Here is a 22,698-nt window from a genome sequence, read left to right on the forward strand (position 1 = left end):
ATAGGATAGGATAGGATAGAATAGAATAGAATAGAATAGAATAGAATAGAATAGAATAGAACTGGAAGGGAACCTATACCATCTCAGACAAGTGACTGTCTAGCCTCTTTTTAAAAATCTCCAGTGATGGAGCGCCCACGATTTCTGGAGGCAAGCTGTTCCACTGCTTAATTGTCCTCACTGTCAGGAAGTTTCTCCTTAATTCCAGGTTGCTTCTCTCTTTGATCAGTTTCCAACTATTGTTTCTTGTCCTGCCTTCTGGTGAATAATGCTTTGGTGAATAATGTGACCCGCTCTTCTTTGTGGCAGCCCCTCAAATACTGGAATACTGCTATCATGTCCCTGTATGGGGGTTCAGTAATCAGGGAGGACGTTGCCCCTGTATCTACCAGGCACTCATATGTTTTTCTTCCTATTGTGAGGGAGAGGAAGGGCTCTCCCTCCTGGCCATTCCTTAAGGGAGCTGTGAGGCCGGTGAAGGTTGCCCTGTATTCTAGTGGCTCCTGGCTGAGTCAGGAGGAATCATAATGGTCCTCAAACTGCACATGTCGAGGTGGTCTGGGGTGCCCAGTCTCACTTAAGGCAGCTGGACCCCTTGGGATTGGAGCTCTGGGAGGGGGATATTATTTCCTGGGTTCAGAAAAACTGGCCCTGCAATCTTTCCTCATGTGTCCCCTCCTCCCACATTTGAAGTAGTGTGAGCACCTATTTCCTTTCTCCCCTGATAGCTCACATCGGGTCCCCTTTTGATATACCTATATGGTGAGGTAAATTACTGTAACTTAATAGATTTAAAGAGAACAAAATAAATTTGACTAGGTTTTATGTTGTTCAAGTGAGACAATTTTGAGTGGCAGTTGCTTTTTTCTGGCCAATGAGCAAAAATATTCGTAGATAAGAAGAAACATCAAACTTACTTAGATGGGGGAATGAGCAAGGAAATGGCAATCTTCCAGATGGACAGTCTTGTATGTTTGTGAAGGATACTGGCTGGGATATGACTGGAAGAAGGAAGGAAGTGGAGCACAATCCCAAGAACCCACAGAAAATTTAATCTACTGAGCCTGAACTTCACTGTGACTAGTTTCTCGTGGGCTGAAAGCTCCAATGAATTAAAAAAATCTGGTGTTATTGTATACTGAACTGTTTGTAGGAATAAATCTTCAGGCTGATATCTCATATAACTGTACCACTCTAACCACTCTGCATATATAATAGATAATCGCAGCTGCATTCTGTCCTGCAGTTGCCACCTCATTACTTTTCAGACTGATCACAGCATACCACATTTACTCCCTAAAGACATGAGAATTGATGACCTTGTTTAATCAATAGTTGATCAATATGATTAGTGAAATGAACTCATTAAGGCTCCAATTCACACCATATTCCAAACAAGGATGGATATCTTTTTCAACTTTGTATTAGATTATAATCTTCTATCCTGCTGGATGGTTACAAGGCTTATGATATCCCATATCAATTTTTTAATATCCGTTCTACAAGGAGGTTTAGTGTTTGAATAGGTTCTGGGGAAGGGGATTTGATCCTTATATAAAAATACTATTGGTAGCTTAATTTGGGGAGTACATCAAGATTTGGAAAGTGTTTAACAGATACTGTACACTTCCATGAAGCTTCTTGTTTTACTCTTAAAACCCCTCATCTTCCACAAACATGGAGACAGGTCTAAAAATTCTTGGCTCCAACAATCAATAAGACTTAAAAGAAGCTTTCTGGTTGTTGTTGTTTTTTAATTTGGAGATAAACTGGTATTAAGCCATTTCATGTTTATCCTAATATGATTTATTTGGGCCCACTACAGGTTATTATTCAGAAGACACCTTACAAAAAGACAAACAGACTATCACTTCTTATGCTGGAGATTCCTATCTGAAATCAGAAACAAATGGTATGTCATTGATTCTGTCTAGATTTGATTAATTAAAAGAAGAATAAAAATACAGCTCACACAAACATTGTATGATAACAATGATCAGACTAATTGAAAGAATGGGGTTTTTTAGTGAAAGGCTGTGAAAGCTGGGCAAAGAAACAAATAGATATCATGAAATTATGAATTTGGATATCATGGTTCTGACAGACACAGACGAATAAAGCAGAACTCCGAGGCTCATTTGTAAAGTTGGAGATATTTGCTGGGGTTAACATGAACTATAAAAAGAATCAGAACCCAAGTATTTCTTTGAAGTGATAATCAGAACATAAAAACTAGTATACTTTGGTCATGTGACACTAATGGATGATGAACTAGAAAAACAATTATTCTTGACAAAGTTGAAGATAACAGAAGAAGTGAAAGAGAATAATAAAGTAGATGAGCAACTTCAAAGAGATCACTGAAACATCACTGGAAAAGTTATCAACAGGGGGAGGTCAAGTTGGTGAGCATTTGTCCATACAATTCATCAGAAATGCACATGACTATCACCAGATAAGCACCAAGAATTCCTGGTCAACTATTTGATATAGTAAAAAGGGCTCATCTGCATCTGCTCATCTATACTCCTGAACATCAGGCAGAAAAATATCATGCATATGAAACTATTAGGATATAGGAAATTAGCTTCCTATCTGTGCAGTCTTTCTATTCCATTGGGGGGGGGGTTGAAAAATAAATCTTAATTTATAATTACAGTATGGTTTGCAGTAATTCTTCAAAGTCATGTCCCTGTTCTCTGACCACTGAAGTCACACTATAATATTGTCTCACATTCATATGACTACTGTGGATTAAACTCTGTTTATAACAAACGACAGCTCTGGGCGGGAAGAGTTACCCTTATGTTCTTTTTGTTGTTACAGGTGGGCTTAAATCTGTTTCCACAAAAGACAAAACCATTGTCACAGGTGAACACCCATACAGCATTCATTAGTTCTTGGTTTATATAGTGCAGAAACCATTGACCGTTAATAATAGATTCAAATAGTTTTTTGGAAAAATATTTATTTAAAATTGGAGGCCATTCAATGTGGTGGGTATTTTTTCTACAGACAAATGCTAACACACTTTTTTATGTGAACCTGAATACCACATAGGCAGGATTTAGAAAATCCAAAGCACATTTACTTTATTCTGTGCCAATGTCAATGCTGCAAATACGGTATATTCTTGCTTTGACAACATGCAAAACTGTTTGGCATTTATTGGGTTAATACTTAGCTTAGACTGGGCGGGGGGAAAAAGCCCGGGAAAGAAAGAGGAAGTAAACTTTTGACCTTCTCACTAATTGGATAATGTGACCTGTGACTGCATGAGAAGGGAGGGGTTGAGCAAGGAAAGCTTGATGCCAGTGACAGGAAGTTCAGATTCTGGCATCACCAGTCCATCATGGTGACCGGCAAAACTGTAGCTGCAAATAAAGACTTTAGGAAACAAGCCTGAAAGTTCTTTGAAGTGTTTCATTAGTCGGAACATGTGACAGCCAATTAAATTAAATAATAAAATAAATGACTTTTAGGAGTATTCTACTCTGGGGGATTGTAACTATACAATTGTAATCTTCCAGGGAGATTTTCTGGACCTGGTTGTGTTTAACAACTGTGACACAACAGGCTATTTTTCATTTGATGTCTGTATCTGAAGTTCAAAATATCCAGATAATAGTTGAACTGTTGTTAAATTCAAAAGAAAAAACCGCTTTTGAGAGTGTAATATGTACCATAGCTGCATTAATAATGGAATGTTACTTCATGCTCAAAAACAATTACAAAGATTTCTTTAAAGAGTTTTTAGAAACGAAAATCAATAATATGAACCTATGTATGGTGTATCTCTTTGTATATTTATATGTATTTGCATATGTGTGTGTATGTCTCAGTGTGTCTGGGTATCCACGTTTCTGTGTCTGTCTCTATGTGTGTATTTGCTTATTTGTACTAATTAAAGCCCAATATTTCTCAGAAATTGAAGACTGGTTCTCAGTGTGGGTTCTTTAACTATGGAGTGAATATTTAATGCTAATTGTTGCAATAATGGGTTTAGAATTCTGAATAAGACTCAAAGATACCTTGATTTTTATCACCCCCCACACACCAACTGTCGGCTTTTGCAATCTCACTTTCCAGTGACTAACTTGTTTTTATTATCCTTCTCTATAGAAGGCAAAGGTGATAATGGATGTGGAGGGGCTGGTGGCTGTCCAGCCTGGTGCCCCTGTAGCTCATGTTGTAACTGGTGGATGTGGCTCCTTGGATTGCTACTGGCCTGGCTGCTCCTTCTTGGTCTCCTTTTTGGACTTATTGCTTTGGGTAAGATATTATCACTGAATGCAAAAAGTTCAAGATTTCTTCAAATGGCCGATCCCAGAAAATAAGGGTATGTTTAACCATATTTTATTGAGCATACTATAATGGCCTGGATTACATATAATATTAAGATAAGATCCATGATTGTACTGTATACGACAGTGGCTGTGTTTATGCAGCATGCTAAGCCAAAACCAGAGCAAAGCAAACTCAGCATAACTTTGTGTAATGTATGAACTAGATTTCTATGATTCTGAACAAAAACAATTGTTTCCATTTTTGAAAGAGGCTCACTAAAAGAACTGTCTTGAAATTTATTCAGTCCATAGTTATTTTCTGTGCAGTAATTATTTCTTGAAAAGCACACATGAAACTACAAATCTAAGGACAACTGAATTCTTTATTTTACTTCAAACTTTCAGCGGAGGAGGTACGGAAGCTGAAATCCCGAGTGGAGAGCCTTGAATCACCAATTGAGTATCGGCAAGGAATTGGCACTTACTCAGAAAAGTTAGTCAGCCAGGGAGGCACACTCAGCAATATGAATGAACATGAACTGCGGAATTATCTGAGAACATTGATAAGTATGGAGATGAAGCAAGGTGAGAAACATATAAAAATCAAATTGGTTAGGAAATGAAATAATGTATTTGCCAGAAAAGGTACTGAATTGTTTAGCTATTAGTTATCTTTTCTAAGAATTATATGATGAGAATGATGGATCAATTTGGATTATATAAGTTTTGAGGTTAGTCTCCCTCAGGACACTTTACATTACAATTTTGTATCACTTTGAAAGCAGCTCTGATATCTGGGGCCTTATAACATTTAGATAACATATCTTTGCTGTATAAATCTGGAAGACCATTTTGTTATTGCCATTGTTTTTGTTCGGTCCTTCTAACTCCAACTCATATAACCTCCTTAGCCTGCTCCAAGAATGATCCCCTGTTTGCAAAGGACATCTCCACATGCCACTACCTATCCATAGTCCAGGCAATCTGAGGATGGTTTTAGATGCTTCACTGTAAAGGTTTTCCATCTTGTCCCACCTCCAAATGCTGCACATGCAGGCAATGTTGATACTAATGAAGCAGGTAGCCCTGTGGCTCCAGTTGGTTCTGCTGGTTTCATGTAGGACGATTTCCATCCATCCAGTTCTTGATAGATTCTTCTGGCCTTCAAACATCTTTCAGTATGAAGAGGAACAGAATTCAGTTCCACAGCCACTTTTTAAAATTAAATCAATTTATGTGATTGTACATCTCACAGATACATCTCTGGGTGATTAAGACATTAAAAACCAATTCAAAAAACAGTATCAACAAAACATAAAAATCCTGCAATGGTTAAGAACAAAAAATAAATACTAAATAACACACAAAGACATCTTATTTCATGGATCATTTAACCTCCTGACCCCCACGTACTGGAGCACATCTAGGTCTTCGGTGCTTTGTAAAAGGTCAGCAGGGTCTTTTTTAATGGGTTCATCAACCAGACAACTAGTCAGCTGCCAAGCACTTAGTTTTGATTAGTCTGTCCAATATAACACTGGTAATTGAAAATATAGTTGAAAGGACTTGCATCTTGTATTTCTGTAGCCTTCTTCCTTTCAGGGTGCCATATTAGCTTAAACATTTTGGAGAAAGTCATGCTGGATAGTGCTATACTAAGTGAGTAATACATAATGTTAGAGGGCTAGCAATGCCTTCTAAGCAGATTTTACATAACATGCTTTCTAAGCCACATATATTCCATTCAGTTATACTGCCCTTATCAGTAATAAACCAGAAATAGTTCTGCATGCTTTGTACAAACATTTGACTGTCATTCCATATTCCTACGTAGGTCAGTTCCGAGGAGAACCAGGACCAAAAGGTAGCAATTTGGAAGATTTGTTTTAATATTTGAATAAGAATCTCTTTTACTGTTGATTTGTATATGATAGAAAGGGGGCTTTAAGTACTGTATTTAGCATTAAAAAATTACTAGGATTCTATGGGAAGATACATAATAGTCAGACACATTTGAATTTCTACTTTGGGCATGCATTTTATTTAAAATTAAATGAATCCTTAGAATTTGTGTTTTTTCCCATGGAGCAGTGTCTCAGAAAATAAACCACCTGACGCTAACTGATATAGAGCCAATAATATTTCTGCCTTTCATGAGCTTCTCAAATATATTCTAAGTGTGGTAGGAATTAGAGAAAGGTAAGCAAAATAAGGAAAGTCTGATATAATCCGTCTATAACATATTTGCTTTTCTCCCATATTCTTTCCTAGGGGATACTGGGATCCAAGGACCAAAAGGTGAGTTCAAAATTTTCCAGTAGCTTTGCCCTGTAAAAGCAATGTAGACATAGCTTTTCATTACACACACACACACACACACACACACACACACACACACACACACACACACACACGTATGTATGCATGTATATGTATATATATATATCCACAATAGACCATCAATGGCTATCAGGAATTGCTAGATTAGGAAAATATAGTTAGCCACATATTCTTAAAAATCAGCAATCTAAAACTTGACTTATCCAACAATTGATACTGAATAATAGTTGGTAAAAAAGAAAAGCTGAGCATAGTGCCTGTTAGATCAAACAGTGTTGATTTTGTATGAAGAGTTTAACACTGTACTTTGAAAAATCTAGGTGAAAAAGACATTTACATTTTTTTTAAGACAGCTCAAAATTAGATGGCTAAGCAGGAACATTCTGGGAAAAACCATTATTCATTTTATCTTCATTTGATCTGTCAAAAGCCTTGAAACTATGTATCTGTTGAATAGTGCAGGCACAGAGTTAATCCAAGTTTATCATTTCTATTGTGTGTGAAAGCATTCAAATCTCCTTTGCCTTCTGCACTAAGCAAATGTTACTGACATAATGTGGAACTTGAAAGATCAGAAAATTGCTATTGGCAAATTATGTTACTAATTCATCACTTTTTGTTTGTTTATTTCTATAGGAGACCAAGGACTTCATGGTCCACCAGGTAGGTAGAACATAGAAATAATAGCCCAATTTCTTGTAGCCATCTTCTTGAGATGCACCAGTAAGTATTGTCAGTGTCAGTGGTGTTGCTACGTTGGCATTACCCAAGAATTCAATACTTCATTCTTTATTTAAAGATAAAAATAGCTAACTGATCAGTTGTCCCTGAGTTCTCTCTCAATAAAAAAGCAGTATTTGAATTACTAAAAAGTCACATTCTGGTCTTACAGGACACTTTTTATTTCCATAATTATACGTCCTGAAATCAAGCAAACTAAGAAACTTTCATAGGTTCTGGAATCCAAATGCAACAGCAAATTAACACATTGGAACAGTGCCTTTTCCGGCACTGAAATTACTACAATCTATTTTAAAATGTTGTTTTAAAGTATTCTTTTAAAATTTCTATAGATAATATGGATTTCAAAGGCCAGAAATGAAATATAGAAAACTGTGATTGTCTTAAAATAGCAGTGCCAATGTTAGGAATAGTTGTGCGTTGTAAGAAATTAATACAACATCAACTACAAGGATTTATAAATTATTTTTAAGCTATTCAGAGTCATTCAAAGGATTATACCTCTTGTGATTCATTTGACTCTTAGGGCAAAAATAAAAAAATTAAGTTAAAGTTTAAGTTAAGTTAAACTTTAACTTAAAATTGACTTAAATTATATCTAAGTAATTTAAGTTTTTTTTCTTATGATTCTTTGTAGCTGAGCATAAATAATGATACAGACCATTTTGTGAACATGCATTTCCTCTCTAATAGGTATTCCAGGCTTAATTGGTCACCCTGGGCCAGAAGGACCAAGGGGACTGAAAGGCAGCATGGGTAAGCAAAATACTTATTTATTCTGGATCTTATATGGGGCAGCCTCACCATTTTGTTATTATAATATATATAATTCTCTGTAACCACAGTTATAGTCCAAGAGAAGAAGTATTGGGTAAAACATAACTGTGATGGACCTACAATTGATTCTTTATAGGTGAAACTGGCCTGGAAGGCCCCATAGGACCAAGAGGGCGAGATGGGCCTCCAGGCCTCCGTGGGGAGCCTGGTCCCTCTGGATTTGGAGAGAAAGGTGACAAAGGTAAGATTCTTTTTTCCTGCTTCCATAAATAACTAGAAAGTATTATTTGGAAGATTTTTCAAGATTCAGAACATATTATATCTGTGACTTTCATAAATTCTATCTTCAGAAATACTTTCATTCTAGCTATCCATGATGCCTGTTGAGATATCTGTCTGCACTGCAGAAGACTTTGAGAAATGTTTAATCCTTCTTCTGGGAGAGGTTCAATTATAGTTCCAAAGCTACTGTTACAGGGAGCCCCTTCAATGCTATTTTGCTATTCATTAGTGAAGCCCTTTCTTTGCATGGGCAGCTGTGCTTCCACTTATTTTTTTCTATGCTTTCCCTTTATCTTAAGGTAAACATATAATAATAGCACGTAGACTTATATACCACTTCACAGTGCTTTACAGCCCTCTCTAAGCAGTTTTCAGAGTCAGCATATTGCCCCCAACAATCTGGGTCCTCATTTTACTGACCTTGAAAGTATGGAAAGCTGAGCCAACCTTGAGCCAGTGAGACTCGAACTGCTGAACTGCTGGCAGACAGCAGAATTAGCCTGCAAAATTGCATTCTAACCTCTGCAACCATAGCTCTCTGTAGCAAACAAGTGGCAAGCACTGCAGGTGCCCACCATTTAAGTTTATCATGAATGTTCTTCTATTTCTGGTGGACAGATTCAGACAAAGAGAGACCATAAGAGGAGATTTAAATGACTAACAACACTTGATCCAAAAGATACATTACCCCCTCTGCATTACAAACAGTACGAAGTTGCCTCATTTGGAAATGAGAGATAAATAAGAGGGCAGTAGGATTTCTAGTTATCTTGGATATTGGTAAAAGTCTGAGGTTTTTGAACCTCGGGCTGCAGACTTTTTAAGACACCTATTGTATATTTATGTGTGTAGAGAAAGACAATTCATTGCAGCCAAATTACTTTTGAGCAATAGCTTGCCTACTCTTACTTATATTTACAAGAATTCCAGATTGGTTTTCAAGGAGTATAATCCCAATTCACTTCTTTGGAACAGCATGACAATGATCCATTCTTAGTTTTAGCACTCAACAAAACAAAATAAAAAATTAGAGTCATTGCTCTTCCCACAAAGGCTACAAAAACAGTATTATCTGTCAAAGTGATATAAAAATCACAAGGGCTGAATCTCTCGCCCAAAAGAGATGAAACTGAGGGGTTTTTCCCCATATTATATAGCCTATTGTTCTTTATATATTCATGCAAGCAGGGCTGGAAATAAAAACAGTATTCTAGTCACATACTAAGTAAATTGGGTGCCAACTCTTCGTCATTTCTAATGAGTAAGGAGATACAATAAAAGAAAGCCATCTGATACTTTGTTTTGTAGCAAGCAAACAATGCCTTATCTGTCCACAGCATTTTTGTTACTTTCAAATGCATCCCTACATTGAGAATTAAGAAAATGTAAGACAGAATTGAAAAATAACACTCAGAAGCTATTTCTGTGCCTTTGGTTCCTATAACTGACCACTTTTAAGTGGTGTCCCCTGAGTAGTTGTTATAACTGTGTCCTATAAATGTTCCTGAAGCGAAACAATATTCCTTTTAGGGAATGGAGACGAGAAGCATCTTTCCAGTATTGCAATATATATGAACAATGTATTATTGTTATAAATAACAATCATGGATTTTCATGCTACAGGATTCAAAGAAAGCAAACTTCACTAAGTGACCTAACGCATTTATTATGCAGGTTCTGCCGGGGAACCAGGTATCCAAGGTCCACCAGGTGTCCCAGGTTCTAAAGGTAAGTGTAAATCCGATGCAAAAATCTAGTAAAAATAAAAAGGTGAGAATTAGAAAATGTTTCCTTCAAAGACCATATTCCTTCCACTTCAACATGTTGAGTGTTATCAATAATTAGAATTCGTGCCAGAATTAAAGTGGATCAGGCTGGCCCTTCCTTCTTTTTCTAGCTTACTTATTCCTTATGTGTCCATCTTTTTCTCTTATGATACTTTCCCCCTCCATTTCTTTCTTTGATCAAAAGGCTACCAAAGAAGAAATAACTCTGCCTTCCTAGAAATATGAACCTTTCTAATTATAAAACCTAACCTGAAATTAGGGCCACAGTTTATTGGACTTTGGGGATCCAGGTATATAGAGCCTCTTTCTCTTAAGATATCTAGCGGAACATAATTGGATTTGCTCAGCACATTTGAGCCTTTTTAGGACTGAGAGTCCTGGCGGAGAATATTAATTTGAATACTACCAGGCACAACACTTTATTCTCAGTATATCTAATGTCAACTTAGGTTTCTTTTCTTTTGTTTTTTTCCCATTAAAAACAATAGCCCAGAGTATTCCTGGTAAAATATATGTTTTCAGTCTGAACCTATTGTTGCCTTCTTGATGCCATGCTTTGGGGGCAGCTAAGAAATATAGCCCATCAGGAAAGCACCAAGTATTGCATATCATAACATCAGCAAATCAAGATATTACAACTAGGCATCATCCAGTTGGCTACAAGTACTTAAATATGTATAAACGTAATGAAATAAAATTGAAAGCTCCATGTTACTTATTTCCTGGTCTTCAGTTCTCAGTTATCTTTGCCCAACCTTCTTAATTATTCTTGCTCTTTCTTAGGTCCTCCAGGAATTCAAGGATTTAGAGGTGAAGCAGGTATCCCAGGAGTTAAAGGTACAACTCAAATACTTGTCTATTTGAGGAGTGGGGATCCAAAAACATATACTACCACCATGTGTTGGGCATGTATAACATAGTATTGAACATAGGCATAGAGAGGAAGCCATAAAGATGTCATTAGGATCATGTTGTCATCAGGAGAATGATGTAAATTGTGTCAGTTTGGACACGAATGATATACTGTATAGTGTTAAATTGTATCATTTGCACAACAATACAAGAACATACATGCCTTTCTATTGTTGAACCCTCACTCAAAGGGGCATTGATGTGATAACTCAATATTAAAAATAAACAACGAAATTAAGATTTCAATAGATGAAAATATTTTTTCTTAAAGAATTTGATTTGTGCTATACACATGCATGGAGCAATTTTAAAAAAAGGTAGTGCCTAATACTGTGTTCCAAATTTGGTGTTCTTTATTCGCTGCTGCATATATATGAGTGTATGTGTGTATATCTTGTACATTACTTCCTTAGTTCCAAAATAGATTATATCAGTAAAAAAAAGGCTTTTCATATCTAAAGATTTAGAGTATAAAAATGCCCATTACAAAAGGCAGGCAAAGCCATAAGGAAGCAAGCAAGCAAACACAAATGTCAGAAGATTGCAAGAAATCACATGACCCCAGGACTCTGCAATCATCATAAATGCATGCCAATTGCCAAGTGTTTGAATTTTGACCATGTGACCCTGCAACAGTCGTAAGTGGAGAAAATGGTCATACATTTTCAGTGCTGTTGTAATTTCAAACGACTAAACAAATGGTTGTAAATTGAGGACTACCTATATATGTAATCTATAAATTAGAAGAAATTAATGTGCCCAATTCACCCAACAGTAGACTTTCTTTACTCTTCTTTTCAGCCCACTATAGCTGAGGAATGTTACCACCAGCATTGTTCTGCTTTAAATTCTTTTTTTCTCTATTGTTTAGGCGAAAAGGGAACCATAGGAATACCTGGACCCAAAGGTAGCTATACTTTTACATCTAATTCTAACAAAATGAAATTCAGGGGTGAGAAAAGTAAAGTTCTACAACTATGCAAGAAAAACCAAATGCACAGATATAGAATAGCTCAACAGTAGTAACTGTAAATAGGATCATCAAGTAATAGTTGGATAATAACTTATATATGAGCCAGCACTATCCTGCAGCTGTCAAAAAAGTCAATGCAGTCCTAAAATGCATTAATAGAGGAATATAATCAAGACCATGTAAAGTGTTAATACCACTTTATAATGCCTCAGTAAGACTGCCCTTGGAATATTGCATCCAGTTTTGGTTGCCATGATATAAAAAAAGATGTTGAGATTCTGGAAAGAGTGAAGAAAAGAGTAACAAAGATGATTGGTCTGAAAGCTAAAACATATGAAGAACAGTTGCAGGAATTGAGTATGTCTAGTCTAATGAAAAGAAGGACTAGGGCAGGGGTAGGCAACCTTGGCTCTTTTATGACTCGTGGACTTCAACTCCCAGAATCCCTGAGCCAGCCATGCTGGCTCAGGAATTCTGGGATTTGAAGTCCACGAGTCATAAAAGAGCCAAAGTTGCCTACCCCTGGACTAGGGATAACATGATAGCAGTATTCCGAAGGGCAGCCACAAAGAAGAAAGGATCAACCTATTTTCCAAAGCACCAGAAGGTAAGATAAGAAGCAATAGATGGAAACTAATCAAGGAGAGAAGTAACCTAGAACTAGATCCTGACAGTGAGAACAATTAACCAGTGGAACAGCTTGCCTTCAGAAGTTGTGGTGCTCCATTACTGAAGGTTTTTAAGACGAGATTGGTCTACTATTTGTTTGAAATGGCATAGTGTTTCCTGCTTGAGCAAGAGGTTGCTGGCTCCGGAATTCTGGGAGTTGAAGTCATAAAAGAGCCAAGGTTGCCTACCCCTGGACTAGAAGATCTCAAACTCTCTTCCAACTCTGTTATTCTGTATTCTGTTATAATTATCTTTTATTTATTTCCCTCCACTGACCTGGAACTTACCAAATGTGTCTTTTCATTCTTGATCATGATGGGGATTATAACACAGATTAATTTAGTTTCATTTTATTTCCATGTGTGTTTTAGGTGATCCAGGAGAGAGAGGACCCCGTGGTCTTACAGGTATATATAACATTGTCAATGATTTTGAAACTGTCACATGAGTATTTACATTTATCCAGAGATAAGCATTCAGATTTATCAAAGGATTTGTATGAAGATTGTTGGTCTCCATGTGCTCCGTTTACTTGATGAAATGCAATAGACTATCTGCTGCTTCCAGTGAGAGGACTGAAAATTGCTGTACATGCATTTTTAGGAGCAAAAGGAAATGCTTATCAATGTGCATAGGAGTGTGAAAAGTGTGGGCACAAAAGTGTGTGGAGAAAGATGCATATCTGCATATGTTTACCTATCAGTGTTCATTATGTACCAAGTATATCACTCAAAGGCCCGAGTCAAAGCTGAATATAATTATGGAGGACTAAAGGTTGTCCCATTTTAAGTTACATATATATGTGTTCGATTTCCAGGTGAACCAGGATCCAGAGGACTGCCTGGGCCAACAGGTGAAGCAGGACCTAAAGGATCAGCAGGTGACAGACAATATTCCATTACGACACTTCTAGAAAATCTATTTCAAATTAATTACTTAGCCTTTAGGACTCTTGAAACGTACATCCCAGAATTAAAGATACTTTGATAAGGACAATTTAGGACTCATTAAAAGAAAGCAGGAATGAATTTAAAAATAGAGTTCTGTATAAATATTCTTTGCAGTTTAGGTGTGTCTGTGGTATATAATCTGTGTGTACAGTACATGCAAATATGCAAAAAGTTAGATCAATTTGAGTCCCGGTGATTTGATCCACATGTAGCATAGTGATGAGTGAAAATAAATAAATATATATTCTTTGTTGCCTTTATTCTACCTCCAAGATTACATTAGTTGCAGTAGTGAGATGCGAGGCTGTATTATAGTTTTTGTAAAAGTTCAGCCAAGAGAGTGTGAAAGTTCAGACTAAACAATTTTAATACATTAAAAAGAAAAACAGTATGGTATGAATTAATCAAACATATTGAACCTGGTGAGTATTTTAGCAGCATCTGAAAGGCCTTTATATTTCTATAGGTCCACCTGGCCCAGAAGGACATCAAGGTCCCAGAGGTAAATAATTATTATATTTCCACTTACAAAAGAAAAGAACATGATAAGCATAGCTTTTTAACTGGGAGGCTCAATTTTAGTAGCTTTTATTGCCATCTTTTATATATTCACTGCATGTCACAGCATGAAATGTTTCAAATGAAACCTATCATTTAATTATCCTGGGGGCAAAAGAGATATACAAACTTTCATTATCCTCCTTTTTATCATTTTGTTCCTATCTCCACTTCCAAACCCCACCCGCAACCTGTGGTAATAGTACATCTCAAGTCATCACAGAATCTCTTAGAAGAATGAGAGCTACAGGACAATCACCATTTAGTGAACTTCATGCTGGGGAAGTTTTTGCATACTATGTTGTGTCAGATATAAGGGACTTCTGCCAAAACACCATAATTATTATGACACACACAGAAACACACAGAGATACATAGAAACACACACAGACACACAGAGATACACAGACAGACACACACAGAGATACACACACACACACACACACACACACACACACACACACACACACACAAACATCTTTAGTTGTAATCAATTCCATTTTTATGAATGGTCATATTTTTCAAAAATACAAATCTTATATCTTGATTAACTTGTAGGGGAACAAGGACTTATGGGTATTCCAGGTGCACGAGGACCACCAGGACCTGCTGGAGATGCTGGGCAGCCAGGTAATACAAAATCAAAATATTAGCAGCAAAGGAAATTTATTTCTCTATCTGGAGGTTATGTCTCCCTGCCTGTGGAGTGTTCTGGAGTAAGGGTCAGACTGGGGTTTGGGCAAACACTGTGAAAATGTTAAAAATGGTATATATTTATTTATTCAACTTATATTAATACAAACAATTGACTCTGGGCAGTATAAATATTGAAAATGGAAAAATGTTAAAATATGGTTGTGATTTGCTTATGGAATAGCTGTGTGAGTTGTTAACATGTGTATGAAGCCTGGGTCAATGCTTGATGACTGGAGGAATGCCATTATGGTTCCTTTCTCTAAAGGGAATCATAACAAGAATAACAAGAACAAAACACACCCAATTGTTTCTTTTGACTGGGAAGGTGTTTAGAGGACTCTGTTTGAAGAGGTACAGGAGATGACAATGAAAAAAATTTGAGTATGCAATATGTGATCTGTTACAAATAGTAAATATTGGTCCAAAGGAGCGAAAAAAATGCTGTTGTCTAATTGAGAATTGGATGTCACAAGAAACAAAAAATGCACTAGCAATGGATTACTTAAGAATTACTTACGAGCTTGAGAAATTACTTGATTCAAGGTATAGACGAGGTCAATTAAAAATACCTCGTGCTATGGAAGGGATATCCACTATCAGAGGTATCATGGGTGAGGGAGACAGATATTGAAGCCCCTCGATTGTTACGCAGATACCACCGTAAATATCCTCAAAAGCTGGGGGGGAGGGGACATGTACCCACAACCCCCCTACCAACCTCACTCTATATTTTACCTATTTTCAGAAGGATACCTAGTAGGGGGGGCACCTGTCAAGCCCTCCCGGGCTTGACACACAAGAGAGGGGGGAACCGACCTGATGGCAGAAGAAGAGCGCGAACTTTCCTGTCAGCTTCCCTACTGGACTCCAGACGAATAAAACAAAGACGAAAGCATCTGGGTGAAAGCAGCTCTGGTTTACTTCGAGGAAAAGCGACGTATAGCACAGAGCTTGTTTATTGCTTGTCTGTGTTAAGTCGTTGCTTTTCCTCGAAGTAAACCGAAGCTGCTTTCACCCAGATGCTTTCGTCTTTGTTTTATTCGTCTGGAGTCCAGTAGGGAAGCTGACAGAATATATGATAAAGCAAAAAAGAGATAAGATAAAAATAAATAAGTGATGAATTAATATAGATTGAATATAAAAGGGGGGATCAGTACCAAAGAGGTACGCAGACATGTTTCAGTCATATACAGAGGATCAAAGTGCAAAACGAATTAATGGAAGGGGAATAAAAGGACTAAGAAGATGGGGAAGATCAAGAAATCATGATTGGTTGTAGTTGAAGAGTTCCCAAAAAGAGATGGATGAATTTGAGGACTTCTTCTTCGCAAGGAAAGTTTAGACACTGACTAAGCCTAGCCAGTGGAGAATCCAGTCTCCACAGTGTTTGGGAGCCCTTGTAAATGCATACCTTATAAATGCTGAAAAGGATTGTTTTGATATCAGAAGGGAGGTAAAAGATGCCATTGAATCAAGTGAAAAAGAATTCACTCCTTAAGCAAAGATTTCTCTTGTTAAACTTTCACAATCAAAATTGTTTGATTATTATTCTGTATCTACTAATTTGCTTCCCTTCGAACTTCATACAATGCCACTGTTTCCTTAGGTCTCACAGGAGCACAAGGCCCACCAGGTAAGATACTGGGAGGGAAACAAATGCTTAATGAATAAATATGTAGATTAAAATGTTTATCTTGATGGGGAAGTAACAAACAATTGGTAGAATTCCTACACTGAACCAAATTGAACCAATAATTTGTTTAACCACAGTGTATTGATTAAATCATACATATAATCCATAAACATAATATTTCTTTATGAACTCAAGTTGGAGAGCAGTAATGTAATGAGAAATGGGATAGTCCTTTTTTAATTTGAACAGATTATTTCTTTCTTTAAACTGGAACCGGAATGGCTTTTTCTTCAATGTAATTTCTGAGATGGTAGCAATGGAATTTTGCATTCCAATTTTATACATGTTTGCTTAGATATAAGCCATATTTAGTGTTGCAGACCTGTAAAATCAGTGCTCAGTCATTGCAGGGTGCAAATATGGCTGACTGCTTTTGCAGTGTTTATTGCCTTATATACAAGTATTCAAATAGCATAAAGTAAGATGGTATCAGCATAGGAACAGCAGTTCTATTGGTGAAACCCCTTGCCAATCCTTAAGAAGATATCAGCCAGGAGGCCCAGCCAGGGAGTAGTTTCTACCACATTCTGTTGATGTAACCAGGCTGATATCATATGAACCAGGCGATATCATTGCATCAGCCTGGGGTAGTTTCCCACATTGCCATGGTGATGTGAATGGATGAGATCATGTAGAGAGAAGAGGCACGCAGGCGTTGGAAGGGCAGTTTGCTGCTCACGACCTCTACCTGGCCCCTATCTCTACACAGACCTATTCCTAGAAAGTAAGCATTTACTTCCATTGGATGCATAATAATTCTTATCTGTGCATTAGTCATTTTCAACATAGTAGATGATGAAACAACATGAAATGATGTCTACATGCGTATCTCCAGATTCTGAAAATCCCTGAAATGAATGGACATATATGTGCTAGGTTTTTTTCTGCCAAATGATGAATTCCAAATTGATAAAAAAAAAAACAGGCTATATTCATCCACTTATTGGAGACCCAAGGGAATCTTACAGATACAAACAAAATGCAAAGAAGCAGAGTCTTCATAGCATGGAAATGCTACCGCATACCAATTAAACAATGGTGTAGAATATTATTCATTCCATATGGTCATTCCGCAGGTCTGACAGGAACTCCAGGCCGACCTGGACCTAAAGGTAAGTCTTTCAACATTGGCTATAAAAATGCCTTTGTTCTCATCATCAGGACAGGGCAGTATTATCTTGGTATGCTAGAGCAATAGTCTAACTTCTTCCCTGTACTCCAGAGGCACATACAGCTCTGTTACTGGGTTACAAAATAGCTGAGACCTCTGTATTTATTCCTCATCATCAAGAGATTCTGTCTGACTCTTTTTTCTCCTAAAAAAAGACTATAAAGCTGGAATGTTTCAGTCTTTTTCCAACCAAGTCCTACAGTCCAAAAACAGGGAGAGCCGAAAGAAACACTGTGTTCCATTTAATTTAATTTTAATTAAAGGGAAGGACAATTGAATTAACTGAGCTAAATATAGTTAGCACATTTGTTCTCTGTGTTTTTAAAATGCTTCCTTTAAAAATGGATGGTGGGGGGTTTGGACATGCTCCCAAATTTTTGGGGTCGATGCATGTGGTCTTGGGCCACATATTGCATCACCTGATATAAAGAATCATCCCAAAATACCATTCAGTGATTAGGTATTCTAGCAGAGGATTTTTCCCCAGTTCTCCTCCATATTATTATAACAAAGCACTGTCTAATTGAGTCTATGAGAAAGGATGTTGGAAAAAGACATTTATTTCCTTGGTATATTTTTCTATTTTAAAGATGTTTGCATAAACGTGTGCATAAAAACCTAACATATGTTTTTTAAAAAGAAAATAACTTGCAAAAAATGTATATTTTTAAAAATACACAGAGGTATAGATATTTGGAGTTGATTTTTATTAAAATTTAAACTGATACAGAAACTGAAGATGGGGAAATGAGAAAATGACCTCATATAAATTTGAAGTTTCATTTATCTTCAAGATAAACAGATTGCATTAATGCCATATTTCTCTCCCAATCACAGTGTTATAATATTTTAAACAAATGTATATTCCACAGTTCAATAATCTGTTATTTAAAGTCCACGTAATATTTCTTCTTGTTTCTATAGGTGAACCTGGAGCACCAGGCCGGATTACCAGTTCAGGTAATGCTGCAGAAGGAACAGTAATTTCTGCTTAATAGCTTTCTTATCCCATGGAATCTTTCTGCATGCAATTATGTATATTTTTTTTAAAAAAATCTCTTTGTTTCAGATGGTGGAGCAACTGTTGCATTTCCTGGCCCACCAGGCCCACCAGGGACTGTTGGACCTCCTGGCCCACCTGGTGTACCAGGTGGGTATCTCCTTTCATTCTTGACTAATTTCTCTTGATTATTTCTGTTGTCTCAGTGGTGGATCAATACACTAGTGTTGAAAAACTGTGATTAACTTTAATAATATTGTTTGACTCTGTTGGCCCTTGATGAAGTAGACAGGGTACTCTTCAGGGTCCACCACAGTGTCAGTTAGATTCTTGTCCCTCCTGGATGGTGAAAACCTTTAGCACAGTGACTAGCAGATGAGTTCAGGCAGTGATTAATATATCACTAGAGAAGGGGACATTTCCAGATGCTTTTACGACAACCCTAATTCACCCCCTCCTTAAAAAAAATCACCACTGGATCACACCTGCCTGACAAAATTTTGTCCAGTTTCCAACCTCTCCTTTTGGGGGGAGATTTTGCAAAAGGTGGTGGCCTGGTAGCTTCAGAGGGTCCTTGATGAAATGGATTATCTGGACCCCTTTCAGTCAGAATTCAGGCCCAGATACAGGATGGAAATGGCATTGGTTGCGCTTCTTGATAATCTTTGGCAAGAGCAGGATAGTGCAACCATCCTCACTCTCCTTGACGTTTCAACAGCTTTCAATACCATTGACCATGGTACCCTTCTGGGTTGGCAACGAGCTGGTGCTGGGTGGCACAGTTTTGCACTGGTTTAGCTCCTTTCTCTGGAGCCAGTCCAAACTGGTGTTAATAGGAAGGGAGAAGTCCTTCCCTCAACCACTATCTTGTGCCATACCATAGGGTTCAGTTTTCTCTCCACTTCTTTTTAACATTCACATGAAGATGCTGGGTGAGATCATTCATCATCATGGATTCAGGTATCTGCAGTATGTAGATGATACTCCATATTCCGCTCCTGGTGACCCAAGTGATGTCATTGCTGCCCTCTTACATTGCCTGGAAGCTGGGGAGGGGCTGCATGGGGGACAACAGGCTTTTACAAATGATAGTGTCAAAAGTTCTATAGTTGTCTGTATGAAGCAAATTCCTTTACAGTTAAAAGTCCAACTTTTCTCCCTTTATGGAAGAGATCCCCAAAAATATTTCTTCACATCATTTTGTTTAAAGTTGGAATAGCCACAGTGGAACCTTTTCATTCAGACACCTTCCTTTTTCATCACTTGTTAGAAACAAATACTGTTTTAATAGAAGGAAATGAGAGGAAGCACAAATTGTTGTATTGTGAGAGCATGGAATGTGAAATTGAAACCTGTAAAAAATGAATTGTGTCTTGCAGACACAATAATTATTTAACAGGCTACTTGGTTTTCCTTCTTGAAGATGAGATATAGTTGCTTCATTTTTAAGAACAGTAGTTCATTTTTATTTCTTTCGTCAGGCCCTGTTGGCCCAGCTGGTCTTCCTGGAGCTCAAGGTATTAATTACATTTTTGAAAATACAACATTTCTTCCTTTCTTTTCTGCCAAGATACTCTTATTGTGGTGTTCTTTTTTTTTTTTTAGACTGCCTTGATCAATGTATTTAATATTTTCTTATATTTTATGCCTTTTGTTTCTTTCTTTATGATTTCAGCCTTGTCCTTTTACTGCTTGGAATAGTCCTATCTGCATTATGCAGTGAATCAATACTGCTCTGAAAGTGTTTTTTGTGTAACACTTTAGAATCAAATAGAACAGAGTTAGAAGGGACCTTGGAGGACTTCTAGTCCAGAGGTCTCCAACCTTTCCGGGCTCACGGACTGCAGGGAAGGAGAGCAGCTTTAAAATTGGTGTGCATGCGTGCACACGGAGCCACACACACTGGTGCAGCACTAGCAGCCCCATTTGTGCATGTGCTGGTGCTGTGCGCATGCGCAAATGGCTACACACACCCCTTGGTGGGTAGCGGCCCATTCGTGCATGCGCAATCAGGCCGTGGACACTTGCCCCGTGCTAGCATTCCCATTTGCGCCTGCGTGCATGTACAAACGGGGCCGCAGGGACTAGCGAGAGTGGGGGGAATTACGCCCACACATGCGCACACCTGCCAGCCATTTCCACAGCTTGCTGACCAAGAGCCCGCAGCCTGGTCCCGGGCTGCAGCCCATAATTTGGGAACCCCTGTTCTAGTCCAACCCCTTGTAATAACTTTCTAGCAATAGCACTTAGACTTATATACCGCTTCATTGTGCTTTACAGCACTCTCTGAGCGGTTTATAGAGTCAGCATGTTGCCCTTCAAAATATGGCTCCTTCTTTTACCAACTACAGTTTGGATGTCCAATTTTTTAGCTTGCCGGAGCCTCATGGAGTGAAGAAAAATTGTCTTGGGCCATATATAAAATATACAATATAGTTAATGTATATGAAACACATAATAATGTTAAAAGTTTATGATCTTATGGGGCCGCATTACTAACTGTCCAAGGCCACATGCAGCCCTTAGGCTGTGGGTTGGACATATCTAAACTACAGTGTTCTTATTGCTGTTGCTGAATTCACTGGCACTTCTTGCTATCATTACTATTAGTTTATGTTAGCAGGGGATGCCACTTATTAAGATTAGTTGGAGAGTCTCTCCATCACATGTCACCAAAATATGAAACATAAGCACAGATGCAAGTAGACTCATCCTCTGAGCCCATGGTCTTAGTTTGGAGAAACATATTGAGAAAGACCTTCCTAATCACCCTCTGGTAGATTTTTCTCTCCCCCTCCACCCCCTCTTCATTTTGTGAAGACCTCTCTTTCTTGCCTGCTGAGCCAACAGATGTTTCAATAGCAAATTCTGAAATTCTGCTGCATTTCTGCCTTCTCTAAAACTCATAATTGTTTGTTTTATTATCTTTTCTATATTTGCTATAAATAACCTTGAGTTAGTCTTAAAAGGTTGCCAGAGTATAGGTATTTTAGAAATGAAAGTATTGTAATTTTTTTAAATGTAAAGTTGGATATTAAATAGTGTCATTTCCACATACAGCATGCAAATAATCTATTCTATACTTTTCTGAAATGATTCTCAAAATCCTTGAGAATCCCTCTGAGTTCAGATGATAAGGTGGAAGCTTGCAAAATCCAAATTACACTTCTGAGGAATACTTTGCCCTGCTAAGACCCTGCAAACCCATGCTTGGTTAATTAAGGAATGTGGCATTTTTCATGTTCTGATGCAGGTCCTCGTGGTGAGAGAGGCATTCCAGGTGAAACCACCTTCGTTGAAACCGCAAATCCTGCAGTTGCTCCACTGGAAGGTAGAACAGGTGTTTTTTTTCTGATAGACATAAATGTTCTAATAGTATTGAGAATAGCAAAGAGATGGATTATGCCATTAGGAGGTTAACTATGACTCCCCAGATTCTATAATCATTAAGAATCTGGCTTTCTCTTTCCTATTCTTCCTACTCCTCATGATCAACTGCTTAAATTACAAAACAGAACAATTGACAAAGCAATTTATTGATGACTTAATGATTAGAAGTATTGCATATCAGTTTAGTATACTGTATGGATGAAGTGGATGAACTGACAGTATTTTCATATAATTATTACTTCCAGCTAAGATGAAAGTCTGCAGATTCTGAAGTATAAATATCTCAGGATCAAAGAGAATAAGCTTTATCTGAGATGCTTTTAATTCAGTTTATCCAAGTTGATTTGTTCAACTACAGCTCTTATTTTCTTCAGCCAACATGCCCATTATTCATATTTCCTGGCAATTAGGAAACTATAGTCATGGTTACAAATTTTGGAGAGCAAATTACGTTCTGCCTCTGCCCACTTCCA

The 22,698-nt window shown here is 37.5% G+C and overlaps 1 protein-coding gene across 4 annotated transcripts in view; it reads left to right on the forward strand.

Moving 5' to 3' along the window:
* The window catches only part of COL17A1 (collagen type XVII alpha 1 chain), a 72,506-nt gene that overhangs the window by 20,161 nt on the left and 29,647 nt on the right, over positions 1-22,698 (forward strand). For all 4 annotated transcript variants that reach the window (XM_039361649.1, XM_039361647.1, XM_039361648.1 and 1 more), the window contains 22 exons: positions 1,826-1,912; positions 2,827-2,871; positions 4,123-4,272; positions 4,692-4,871; positions 6,121-6,150; positions 6,558-6,584; positions 7,263-7,289; positions 8,061-8,123; positions 8,281-8,385; positions 10,101-10,154; positions 10,997-11,050; positions 11,997-12,032; positions 13,139-13,174; positions 13,585-13,647; positions 14,184-14,219; positions 14,834-14,905; positions 16,578-16,604; positions 17,741-17,776; positions 18,760-18,795; positions 18,905-18,985; positions 20,317-20,352; positions 22,089-22,166. In XM_039361649.1, the coding sequence (XP_039217583.1) occupies positions 1,826-1,912; positions 2,827-2,871; positions 4,123-4,272; positions 4,692-4,871; positions 6,121-6,150; positions 6,558-6,584; positions 7,263-7,289; positions 8,061-8,123; positions 8,281-8,385; positions 10,101-10,154; positions 10,997-11,050; positions 11,997-12,032; positions 13,139-13,174; positions 13,585-13,647; positions 14,184-14,219; positions 14,834-14,905; positions 16,578-16,604; positions 17,741-17,776; positions 18,760-18,795; positions 18,905-18,985; positions 20,317-20,352; positions 22,089-22,166 (1,359 nt within the window). The remainder of the gene's footprint in view (positions 1-1,825; positions 1,913-2,826; positions 2,872-4,122; positions 4,273-4,691; positions 4,872-6,120; positions 6,151-6,557; positions 6,585-7,262; positions 7,290-8,060; positions 8,124-8,280; positions 8,386-10,100; positions 10,155-10,996; positions 11,051-11,996; positions 12,033-13,138; positions 13,175-13,584; positions 13,648-14,183; positions 14,220-14,833; positions 14,906-16,577; positions 16,605-17,740; positions 17,777-18,759; positions 18,796-18,904; positions 18,986-20,316; positions 20,353-22,088; positions 22,167-22,698) is intronic.

This window comes from Crotalus tigris, unplaced genomic scaffold (assembly GCF_016545835.1).
Source record: "Crotalus tigris isolate CLP2741 ecotype Arizona unplaced genomic scaffold, ASM1654583v1 scf7180000019328.220996217465:2438092, whole genome shotgun sequence".
In the NCBI taxonomy this organism is placed as follows: Eukaryota; Metazoa; Chordata; class Lepidosauria; order Squamata; family Viperidae; genus Crotalus; species Crotalus tigris.